This window comes from Sylvia atricapilla, chromosome 3 (assembly GCF_009819655.1).
Source record: "Sylvia atricapilla isolate bSylAtr1 chromosome 3, bSylAtr1.pri, whole genome shotgun sequence".
Taxonomy (NCBI): domain Eukaryota; kingdom Metazoa; phylum Chordata; class Aves; order Passeriformes; family Sylviidae; genus Sylvia; species Sylvia atricapilla.
The window spans coordinates 103715232-103727330 of NC_089142.1; the positions used below are offsets into that span (position 1 = coordinate 103715232).

At 42.7% G+C, this 12099-nt stretch overlaps 1 protein-coding gene across 4 annotated transcripts in view; it reads left to right on the forward strand.

Annotated features, from left to right (window-relative positions):
* MEIS1 (Meis homeobox 1) overlaps positions 1-12099 on the forward strand; it is a 108622-nt gene that overhangs the window by 26381 nt on the left and 70142 nt on the right. For all 4 annotated transcript variants that reach the window (XM_066316479.1, XM_066316481.1, XM_066316478.1 and 1 more), the window contains exon 7: positions 649-760. In XM_066316479.1, the coding sequence (XP_066172576.1) occupies positions 649-760 (112 nt within the window). The remainder of the gene's footprint in view (positions 1-648; positions 761-12099) is intronic.

The window sequence follows — 12099 nt, forward strand, 5'->3', positions numbered from 1 at the left end:
TGCACCCAGTGATAAGAAGCAACATCTGTTTTCTGTTCAATAGTACAAGGAGGCTCTGCATGGGGCTGAGTGTACACAGCCTATGTGAAGCCATTGTTATTCTCATTTCTTTTTTGTCCCCATGCCTGGTCCATTTGCCATATACCATCCGGCAAACAGCTGACACATCCCAGCTATTATGGACCCAGGCCTAATTGCCAGCAAAGTCTTTAAGCTCTTCCACGTTGGCCTCGTAGGAGGAATGGGAGGCCCAAATAAACCAGGCTGCTCTCGACCACCGCTCTCATTTTGCCCTCGTGGGGCTGTCGGTGCCGGAGGGTTTTGCGGATGCTAAAAATATAGCTGGAGCCCAGTGCCAGTGATTCGCTCTCTGGCTCTCCTCCTGCTCCCCCTGCCTGGCCAGGAATGTTTCTGTTCTCTGTGGTAATGAAGCTTGGGATTATTTAGATAGTAAACGTGTTCCGGAGTGTGTGATTTTTTTTCGCTGGGCAGCGGCGAAGAGAGCTACCTGCAGAGGAGGAATAACTGGGGAGATGCGTTTGCCAGCACTTTCCCCACGGGTTTGAGCATGGGTACCACCCTCCCAGGAGTGCGTTTTCTGGTGATTCTTCCCCATGTCAGATTTTAACCTTTTGGTTTTCCCAACAGCCCTCCTGGAACAGAGACCACGATGACACCGCGTCGACGCGCTCCGGGGGAACCCCCGGCCCCTCCAGCGGAGGACACACATCACACAGCGGGGACAACAGCAGTGAGCAAGGTAGGAACAGAGCCCTCACACTCTCCTAGCTGGAAAACGTGCTTCAGGGACTGGTTACTCTCTTTCTGCTGTGGAAATATGCTTGGGCACTAGAGGGTTTGTGCTGAGGAAGGTCTATCTTCCTTTTTTTTTTTTTCTTCTTTTTTTTGACCTTTTTTTTTTTTTTTAACTCCATCTCCTCCTAGTAAAGGGATTGGCATCTTTATTTCTTTGACTCTGCCAGCAGGCACATGTTAGAGCAACATATGTACCAAATTTGCAGTGTGCTTAATAAAAATAAGAAATGAGAACTTGGGTTTTTTTTCCTCTTCGTTCAAATGGGTTAAAAGATGAAATCTTCAAAACCAAATGTAATTAATATTGCAGAAGTGCATGCTAATATTTCAAAGATGCCATTGAAACTTGATTGCATATAAAGAAGAGATGTTAGCTGGCCCCTTTTGCAAAATCCTGAGCTGTGCTTTTACTTACTTTTTTATACTCAATTCCAATTGACTTGAATGCAAAAACGTTCTGTTTGGGTGCCAGGCCAGAGTAGCTGATTTAGTAGGGCAAGTATGAAATGAGCTTGGTGCAATGGAAGTGGGACATTCTACAAATAATCAGTGCTGTCTCAGAAACTCTGAAGTCTAAAAAGCTGAATCTCTGGATTTTTTTTTTTTCCCTGAGAAGCTGAAAGCATATTTTTTTTCTGAAGAGACCAACTGCAGTGGATTTAGTGTTAATTTAATGCAATTAAAATTTAAAAAGGATCCTTAATCTGAATATAAAAGAGAGTGCTTTATTGAAGTTGACTCTGAACTCACAATAGGTATATACTTTTAAATCTGGTTTTATGATCATGTTTCATTCAAGTGCTGTTAGACAACAAAGGAATTGTGTTTCCAAAAAAAGGTTGAACAGTACTGATTAGCATTGCAAAGTCTGCATTTAACAAGATTAGTTTTTAAACTAAACCAGTATATTTTAATTTTTTATATGCATGGATTTAACGTACACGGTGAATAACATCTCTTTATAGAATTTTAGGTATTTGAGACTCGTTATTGTTTAAAGAAAAGTTGCTGACTTCATCGCAAGTGTAGCCTAGTAAAAATGGGGCCTGGAATAGTAAACTGTTGCAGAGCTGAGGCAGAAACTGGTAACCTTCTGACCTCTGACTTTTACTGGAAAATGATATGCAACATAAATTCAGGGGGCCTTTTTTCTTTCAAGTATGTATACATATATATTCTAGTGGTGCTGTTCACAATGCTATAGCTTAAGTGGTGTCAACTTGTTCATTAGAGCCCCTTGCTTTTGGAGCGAACTTTAAATCCTTGGGGTTTTTTAAAGGCTGAAAAAGCTGCTTCAGAAATAAGCTTTGAACTAAAATGTGGTGTTTTGAGAGGGACTTTTTTTTTTCTATTTGGTTAGGGCTGTTCTTTTATTAGACGGATGTGCGTGTGTTTATGTGGATATGTGCGTGGACAAAACATCTGTGAGGAGCCTTGCCAGAATGCTCCTAGACCATGTTGGAAATCGAGCTTAGTTCTTGGTGTACTTTTAAAGATTTTCTGACTTCATTTTCTCCTCGATGTGGCATTTTAGTAGTCTGGAGTGCTGGTCATGTCTGATGTATTAGTGCCATCCTGGTCAGTTCCTGGCAAGGTGCATGCTGCAGCCTCAGTCAGAAAGGGTTTTCTAAAGTGAGTTTCCAGCCTGAGTCCTATGAAATATCCACAGAAAGACTTGTCAGTGATGCTTTAGTCAGTTCTGAAGCTGTTGCCCAAACCCCAGTGGTTTATTGAGGCTGGAATTGCTGCCAGTGCTTGATAAAGTGTTTTGTGGGAGAAGGCTCAGTGCATTAAAACTTTGGAGAAGAGTAACTAAAGTGGGAATTTGATAACTGGAGCTCTCAGGTCAAGTTTGGGAAAGGAATTTTGGAAAAGAGATCCTATCCTGGGGGGTCTGTGTTACCAAGGCTTGCCTTCAGGCCACTTGCCACCTGTGGAAATGGCATTGTTTTTGAGGAACGGGAATGTGGTAATAGTAGTGGTGGTCTTGCTGAGCCTTGCTTTATGTCTTGTTTACATGAAATGCTCTGTGGGTTGAGATATAGAGGAAGCTCATTTGTTTAAGCACACCCTTGCCTGCATGTACATCTTCTGTAAGAACCCCAAAATGTGATGTTAGTATTTCCCTATGAGGAAGAAGTCAAAAAATACGACCCAGAAGGACCGAAACAGAAGAGAACAAAAAGATAGCAAATATCCTGCCTCTCTCCAACTGCATTTAATTTCCAGATGCTGTGATTTGGTGGCTTTTCTGATGTCAGGAGTGCAACACTGTGGTTAAACCCCTGTGTTTCCCCACTGCTGGGTGCTGTTCTTGGCAGCAGAAGGAGCCAGCATGGCACTGCCATAGCAGCCAGGTGCTGCGGAGGGGTGGCAGCAAAAGGCTGGGGACCCACATGCTCATGCTTGCAAAGCATGGGAGCTAGCTCAAGCTGCATGCTTTGCGTGACATATATTCAGGGTATTATGGGCTTCCCTATTTTTAGGAGTTTGTAAAAAGTTCCTTTTGGTTCCTTCCATCTGTCAAGATCACGTTTGCCATTTAAAAGAAAAAAAAATTTAAATAAAAAAAAAGCCCCAATCTGATCACCAGAAATAAAACCCTCTAAAACTGTCGGGTTTTAGATTGTTCTCACAACCTACTTCCCTTGTTGGGGTAGGTAGAAGCACCTTCTGGGCCGGGTTTGCAACCTGGCTGAAAGTATCACAAGGATGTAAATGTAAGCTTTGCATTTTCAGAGAGGCACACGGACTGGAAAGCTTTAGCCTTTAGAAAGACTTTTCTCCTTAGTCCTTAACCCAAAGTATGTTAAGGTCTATTCTTGGACCTTTTGGAGATTTTTCTTCTTTACCTTATTCATCACTACAAATCCTGCAAAGTGTATTTTTCACTTATTTATGTCCCAGCCTACAACACCCATCCAATGATCGCCTTTGAAATCAGGAGAGACGGTCTTTTCCTGTAAACATTTTAAAGTCTTTTTAAACGTGTAAATTTATTTACTTAGTAAATAGTAATAACTCCCAGCTGCTTCGATCTGTTGCAGAAATCCATATTTAACTGCTAGGGAGCTGTTCTGAGGTCTCGTGCCACTGAACAGCAGGATATGTTATTGCATAGTACGTTGACACAACCTCTTCTAAAGGCCTGGTATTGTGTCATCATGGGGGATAGTTATAGCCCAGGAATGCAGAATAATATTATGGAAAAGTTTTCCCGTTGCTCTGAACTTAACGGCAAAGGCCTTTGGAGGTCTCCAAATGGTGCAAAGAGATCTGAATTTACATAGTGGAGAAATAATTCACTACATTCTATTTAAATGAAGAGACCCAAATTCTTATGCGCAGGCAGGTGATGCTGAGCTCATGGCAGCTCTGTTTTATCTTGCTGTGTCTTGTAACTTCAAAAGATTCCTGTTTGGGATATTGAGAGGTCTATCTTGTTTGTTTTTCAAATAGTGAGACCAGGAAGATGCTGAACAAAGCCTTGGTACAGTCACTTATAATCCAGAGTGGAGTTCTTTATTTCCCATGTTTAGCTCTTCTACACAGCTTAAAAGAGAAAGGAAAATAATCCATCAGTGTCACCTTATTTGTGCGTATTTTTTCTTTCTCTCTTATTTTCTTTCCCCAAGCCTCAGCCTGCGTTCAAAACATTTTTTTAACCTCCAAATAATTGTTGCTCCTTAAAGCCAGGAGTAGAAAGCAGCGATATTTCTTTATAAAAACGTTTCAATGGCTGCAATGGTTTACTTATTTTTTTTCCAAGGTTCTGTAGGAGTTTGAGCAACCTATAGGCAAAAAGGCAATCGGGTTTATTATTGCTGGGAATCTCCAGGCGGTTGTTTGGAGGCTGCAAAGGCAGAGCCGGGGAAAGAGGAGGGGAGAGAAGGGCCACGTTATGTTCCAGATGACTGAGCAAGGATTTATATACCAGCTTGCCTTTTTTTTTTTTTTTCCTTTTTCTCCTTTTTTTTTTTTTTTTTTTTTTTTTTTTTTTAACATGGGAGAAGAAAAGTAATAAGAGCGGGGAGGCATTTGAAGCGGTCAGATGGCCGATGACTAATGGGATAGGTGGGCAGGAGCCCTGGGATTGGGTGTCTTAATGAGCACATTTCGCACCGAGTTTGGGCTGCAGCTCCCCTTCACCTTTGCCCTTTATTGACCGAACTGACACTTCATTTTTCACATACTTCCAATTATGGCTGAGCTTAAGTGTCGCCCTGCCTCCTTTCTTTCTTGCCTGTGGATGCCTTGAGAGTGGCTAAGGCCACGGAAGATATTTTAATTTGAAAAACTACCATAGCAAGGCAGGTTTAGGGTGTAACCTGAAACTGCTGTCACTTGGCAGTTTCTGGGATGAAAACAAAAGTTTTAATGTTTCTTGTTTAGCGCTTCACCGCCGCTCCCCCTCCACCGTGCTCCTGCTCTGTGGTGATGTGGGGAATTGCTTTGGGGGCCATTGGCTTGGGGAGGGGTGTTTTCCTTGGGGTAAACCCTTCCTGGCAGTACAGGTGTCATGGGTGGCAGTCGCCGAAGCAAAGAGGTAAACCCAAATGAAAAGCAGTGCCGTGCTTGAACGATGGCTCCTCTTTCCTTCTCAAGGCTGCGTCTTCTCAAATGGCTCCTTGTGATGTAACGCCCTGCAGTGTCCTTTGCTGGATGTTCCCCTTATGGAAAAGCAAAGCATGATTGTGCTCGCACTTTCTCAAGCCTCAGAGCAGCGTGGGTTTGTTGTTTTGGTGATATTTAATGCATGAATGCAGATCTGAGCGTGGCCTGGCTGTGAAGCTTTGGGAAGCGGCTGAAAAACGATGCTGGGAGAGGCTGGTAGGATGAAGAGACGGGGAAAAAACCTGCAGTCACCCCTCTGCTGTACGAGGAGAACCATGATATATCTCCCAGTGCCTCAAGCCTGTGTGCATTTCCACGTTGGCTTTTACATGCAGAATCCTTCCAGGGCGGAAATGTCTGTTTGCTTTCGCAGGGCTTAGGGGGTTTCGGAGCATGCGGTTTTCCTACCAAATGTGGATTCTGTCGGAAATAGTTGGAATAAGTTGTGCTCGCATGGGGTGGGTGGGTTTGAGAACAAAATAGCTGCTGTTAGGCCTTCACTTCCCAGCAGCACCGCTGGATTTTTTTCACAGCGTGGTTTTTCACTACTGGCTCTGTCATGTGAAATTTGGGTGAGTAATGAGTGGGCATGTCACCTGTGTGCCAGTGGTGATTGCTTTACATTTAAATACCTGGAGACTACATTGATGATTATTTACATCCAAACAGAGGCCCTCCTAAACCACGGAAGTATTTATCTCCAAAAAAAAAAAAAAAAAAAAAAAAAAGTATGAAGTATTACCTGCTTTATTATGTAGCCCTCTGGCACAGTAATGGCATGGCATATTTTTACTATAATATGGTAATAAAAGAATATGTAAAAGGCAGACAAAGGTTCTGTCTTTTCACTAAGGTGACCCCTGTTACCAAGTAACTGCTTTACTTATGAGCTTATTAAAAACTCAAAAAAAAAAAAAAAATGAGCTTTTCATACTTCACAGGCATTGATGTGAAAATGAGCTGTCCTACGAGTAGTTTTCTTGATCATTTTTAGAACAATTGATTAGCCAAAGAGCCGCTGTCATTAGTTGACATTGACTGATAGCAATTTGTCACAAGCTCCGAAGGTCAGCCAGGCAGTGGAAGCTTCGGCTTGTCTTTGATTGACCTTTTCTGATGCCATTATCATGCGATCGGTTAGACTGGATGTGACCCTCGATTAGAAAAGACAGGGCATTAGTCAACAGGGGCTGCTCCCTGTGTTTTTCCTGCCTCTTTATGTATTGTGAATCCCGAATTAGGCGTAATGGGCTTGTTTGGAAACGGAGCAGTATCAGTTTTCTTGCCGAGGCTCTGCCATCCCCTTTCCTTTTCCTGCTTTTCCATCAAGCAGGCAGCCTGGGTTTGCTTTAAAATCAGCACCTGTGCCCTCTCCCTTTGACATGAGATTCGAGATTTAAACCAGGCCCATATTTATCTGAAACCCTTCGTGTAGCTGTGTATTGTTCAGCAGCACCAGCATTAATTATTTTTATCTCCTCAGAATCGTGTTTTATTTTTTCTTAACAGTGATTGAGTGGCTGAGGATTATGCTCATAACATGATGTCAATTTATCATTCTGTTCTAAAGCTGGGGGGCGTGAAACTGGTTTTTTCCTCCTGCTAGTTTAGGTTTTCAGCTTTTTGTTTGGTTTTGGGTTTTGGGTCTTTTTTTGGTCTCATCAGCCTGATTCAGCTGTTAAACTTAGATTTCGGCAGTGTTAAGTATGTGTGCCTCAGCTAAGCAGGGTTTTGCTTCCAGAATGGTGCATGGGAGCAAGTTCTTACTTAGAAGCTTGTGTCTATCGTGATTTTAGCATTAATCTATTCTCAGTGTCAGGATTTATTTCAATCATTCACATTAGCTTAAATGTCTGTTATTAACAGGCATTTTTCTTTTTGCTCTGGCAAAGCTAACTTAAATACTTATGAACCTTGCTTGTTTTCCCTAAATTGTGGGTAACATCACTCATATAAATGAACTCTTCCCCTTGTAAAAAACCTTCCTTCTTCCCATTTGCCTTTCAGGGGAAACTTGTATTTCTCTAAGCACCAACTTGTTTTTCAGGTCAGCCCCCAGAGATAATAAGCAGTTCAAAACCAGCACAATCATTTCAGCAGGGTTTAATGTGAACTTTCAGTCTTTGCTCAGGAAAAGCTTCCAGCTGGGAGGGGAGCAGAGGGATGACCATGTCAGGAGGCAGATCTTTCAGGCTGAGGCCACTGCCATCATTGGCAGAGCAGAAGGAGGGGAAAAAGACCTTGGAAACTGTTTACCTTTAAAGTGGCTATGGAAATACAAATATTCCTGACTTCTCGGCCCATCTGTAATCAAACAGTAAAATCCATGTGCTGGAGTCCTTTTTTTTTTTTTTTTTTTTTCCTATTTTCTTGGCAAGTTTTTCTAAACTCAGAAATATCTACCCGTTAAACATCTGTGTGGCTGTGCACAAGCCCATGTATACATAGATGTGTATATAAGAACATGGCCCTGACCCTGAACTGAGAGCATCCACTGGCTTTTGCAGCCCCCAAAGTGTGTCTGCACAGAACCAGGTGTTTTACTGAGTGCAGGATCTTGAATATGCCAAACAGGGAACACTGGTGGAAAAGAATCATATTACTAAATCGTGTCTTGGGCTGTTGGCTGAAAACTCTGGTATAGGACTGGAGGGCATCTTGCTTTCCTCCTTGGATGGGGCAGAGGGAGGTTTGGTTTTGTGAGAAGTTGTAGAAATAAGTTTGAAGTTTTTAGTGTTCAAAATGCCTCTTTCAGTGGTGCTGGAGTTGAGTGTTTTCAAGATGGCTGATATGGGGTTTTTTTTTTTGTTGTTTTATTCAGATGTAGTGGTTTTTTTCCTACACATCCTGGGTGTTTTCACTTAAGTTGTGGTGGCTCATTGGAGCTAATGAGATTCCCATATTAAAGGCTATCTTAGTATTCCCATCTTAAGGGTTTTATCCCGTTTGCTTCTCCAGGTTTTGGTGGCATCAGCTGAGTCTTTTGCAGTCTGATGTAGACAGAGTGAGACTTAAAGGTGTGTGTCACTGACCTCTTTAACTTGGAGGTTTCAAAAAAACAAAAGCTGTGATCCTGAGATGTTTGTTTTGAGAGACATCACAAGGAGTATAAACTCATAAACATGCTGTATTTCTGGATTAGTGATGCAACAGGGTTTGCCATCAGGCTGCTTGGCACAAACCATTTTCCTATCTCTCACATGAAAGGCTGGGAGGGGAAAGATGACTAAGGTTGGAGGAGAAGTCTTTAAAATTAGTTATGTATGGAGAAAAAGTGGGTGCTTGTCCCATAATGCAAGAACTAAGGGTGGGTGTTCATGGCACAGGAGCTGTTCCCAGAGTGTTAGTAGGTTTAAAACAAACAAAAATGTTTTTATGTTCAATTTGTTGCTGCAGAACAGCCTTCTGAGGAGGTCAGCAGGGGACAAAAAGAGATTAGACCAATTCATGGAAAAACAGGTTCTTCTGTAGCTATCAAAAACCCTGGTCCAGATGGAACCACTGGCTCAGGAAGCTGCCCAAGTGCTGATTGTCAAAGCAGTGGCACAGCTGCCTCTGTGTGCCCCTACTTGCTGTAGTGTTTTCCTAGGCACCCGTTATTGTTCATGAGACACACCTCCACAAGGCCCAGTTACTTTGGATTTATGTTAAAATAATTTTTTATAATTCAATTCAGGAAATAAAATGCTGGATATTTTTGTTTATCCCTTTTTTTAAATTTTTTTAAAGGCTCTTGCTAATGCTGGCATGCTTTTGTTGGGAAAGAAAGTCGACATAGCTTGTATTTTCTTGCCCTTATTACCCTGATGGTGGGAATGCTTTGATGCTATTCATTCAAATTTGACAGGTGATTGCTTCTGTAAATGAATGCACTCAAATCATAATTGTTGCAACAGAATTGTTTGATTACCTGGCGGTAGCCTCTTTCTCTCTGATAGCTTTTGGATCACCTGTTTGCTGAGAGCATTTGACAGTCCTCATGTTTATTACCCAATTGAATGTCAGTAGCAATTGCAGCTAAAGATAAACGAAAATGCAAGTACTTGTTGACCTTGACTTTTTTCCACAAGATATTGGACTTGATGGCTCTATTGCTGTTGAACTGATAAGAGTTATAAACAGTAGTTGAAGGAAAATGTTTTATTCCCAGAGGAAAATACCATACTGCTGTGGGAAATGGCATCTGACGAGCACTCTGTGCCAAATTTGCTTGGTTCACCTTCATTTAGACTGTGGGAAAATAAAATCCAAATTTCCCCTTTTATGACTTTAATATCTCTGCAAACATGAATTCCTGTGCTCTTTGTAAAGTTTTGTTGGCAGGCTGTGCCAATAACAGGCTGCGAGCACGAGACCTCGCCGTGTTTTATGATGTGCTATAATGAGGATTCTCAATTCTTCCTCGTTTTTTGGCTGATTTGATAATTACAGGGAGGGAGCAGAGCTTTCTTCTCCTGTTCCATGGGAAGTTTACTATGTCTGTAACAGGCTAAGACTGGGAAATGTGTGGCTGTGGGTGGATATTGTCGGGCTGGGGCTGTGCTGGTGGGAGGACGGGCTGGGGATGAAGACAGGGATGGAGAAATGATATTTTCATGGGTCAGGTTTGCCCCCACTTCTTTAGGCAAGGTCCCAAATAGGGTCCTTTGCAGGTTTTTGGTAGGAGGGGGCCGATTTGGTAGTGCCCCTCCCAGCTGTGTTTGGGAAATGGGAAGGAGGGATGAACTCCGGCCTCAACAAATTTTCCTGCTATAACCCCACATAATATATATCTATCCCCATATATATATATATATTTCTATCTATTTATTTGTAATCTTGCTCTAATATGAAACCTGAAAGGAAGACTTCAATGGGAGCAGGAGGAGGCAATAGGCTTTGAGATCTTTCAGGATGAAAGCCACTGTATAAACATGATACGTAAAAAAGCACAAAAGACAGTGGAATTATATTCTTTAAAACATAAGTCCTTCTTGTCTCGGCAACTGCTCTGATAAACTCTGTGCAGTGTTGTAGGAGCTTGTTAAAGCTCTGAAATGCAGGATTAAGCAGTGCTGTAACAGTTAGCAGAGTCAGACGAGTAATCTCATTGCATTGTAATTTTTTTTTAGGTAAGATTAAGCTGGCATTACATTATATGTTTGTGGGCAAGGGGCCATTCTTTAAGGGATTAATTAATAGGATCAGCGCAGTAAGATGCTGACATAATTTTTTTCTAGGCACATTGATGCGCACGGGCTTTTATTATTACTAATTTTTTTTTCCTTCCAATTTTAAATTCATGAATGAGATGGGGACTTTTCTCTGGGCAATCAGAGCAGCCTCTGCAGCTTGCAGCAGCGGAGCGGTGATGTCAGAGCCACCTGTCACCCTATAATTCATTGGGGACTGCTTCTCCCTGGCCTGGTGACCCACTAGTTGGTGACATGAGAAATACCAGAGGGAGATGCCTGATGTCCCCTCTGCCCAAGCCGGGGTGGGATTGTAGGGCTGTGACTAAGCAAATGCCTGACACTGCTCTGGCAGGTCTTTGACTGAGGGTAAAGTCTTCTGCCTTGGCTCTTTAGCCTTGATACCTCCTCCATGTGGCCTTTGGTTTGACATGCCTGAACTTTTCCTGCCCAGGCTTGGAAGGTGGGAAGGGACATGGGAGAGCAGGATGTGCAGTGGGAGCAGTGTGACATCAGGACAGGTACTGCCACCCTGCCGCCCTCTGTGGCTTGGGGACTTCCTCATCACCAGGCACTACCTCTGCCACCTAATATATAAATACTTACATATATAAAACTTCTTTACCTATTTTAAGTATTATGAGTATTTGTTTATATCTTTTTCTTTCCCTCTTGGGTGTTTAAATCTCACACAGGTTTTGCAGTCAAGTTTTTGCAGTTGCTCTTCACCGAAGTGTTATGTGAAAGTGTGGGAAAGAAGAAACAGAGCATATAAATAAATCAAAGTACAGTGGGCACAGCCTTTTCAACTACTTGTCCCTTAGTCCTTAGTTTTCCTGGGGCTGATTCTGTGCTGTGGGTGAGAGGTGGCCCTTGCAACCCCAATACTGTGTGTTGTCTCCAGGTTTTAAGTACGTCTTTTGCGAGGACAGGAGAAAACCTACTAGAAGACACCAGTTATGCCCTTGGAAAAGACCTAATGGAGGCAGACATACCCTAACTTATTCTGAAATCATCCCCAGTGCTCTGAATAGCAGTGTCACATGGATGCATGCTAAATATATTCTGGAGTCTGTAGTGTCCCCATGGACCTCAAAGAAGGCATATCTTAGCTTTCTCTGGGCAGCCAGTGAAGGTCATGGAAGCAAGGCTTGTAGGATGGAGAACCTTTTGTTGGGTCTCACTGTTGTGCCAAGAGAATCTCCTCCCTTTCTCCCTCCCTGGCACAGCAGTGAGGGAGAAACCCCACGGTGGAGTTGCTGCTTGGGGCTCTGGATTATAGCGCTGCATCCAATGCCTTCCTAAAGCAGGGGAAAGAGGGAATGAGGTCAGCATGAACTGAACAGCTCCAAGTTAAGTGTCATTGAAAATGGGGTTAAAGTTTCAGGGCACTGTAACGTCGGAGTGTAGCAGCTCCTTGCTGAAGAGCAGGGGATAAGATGCAGGAAAATTAAAATTACAGCAAGGGCGAAAAGGGACAACGAAGTGGAGTTGAAAT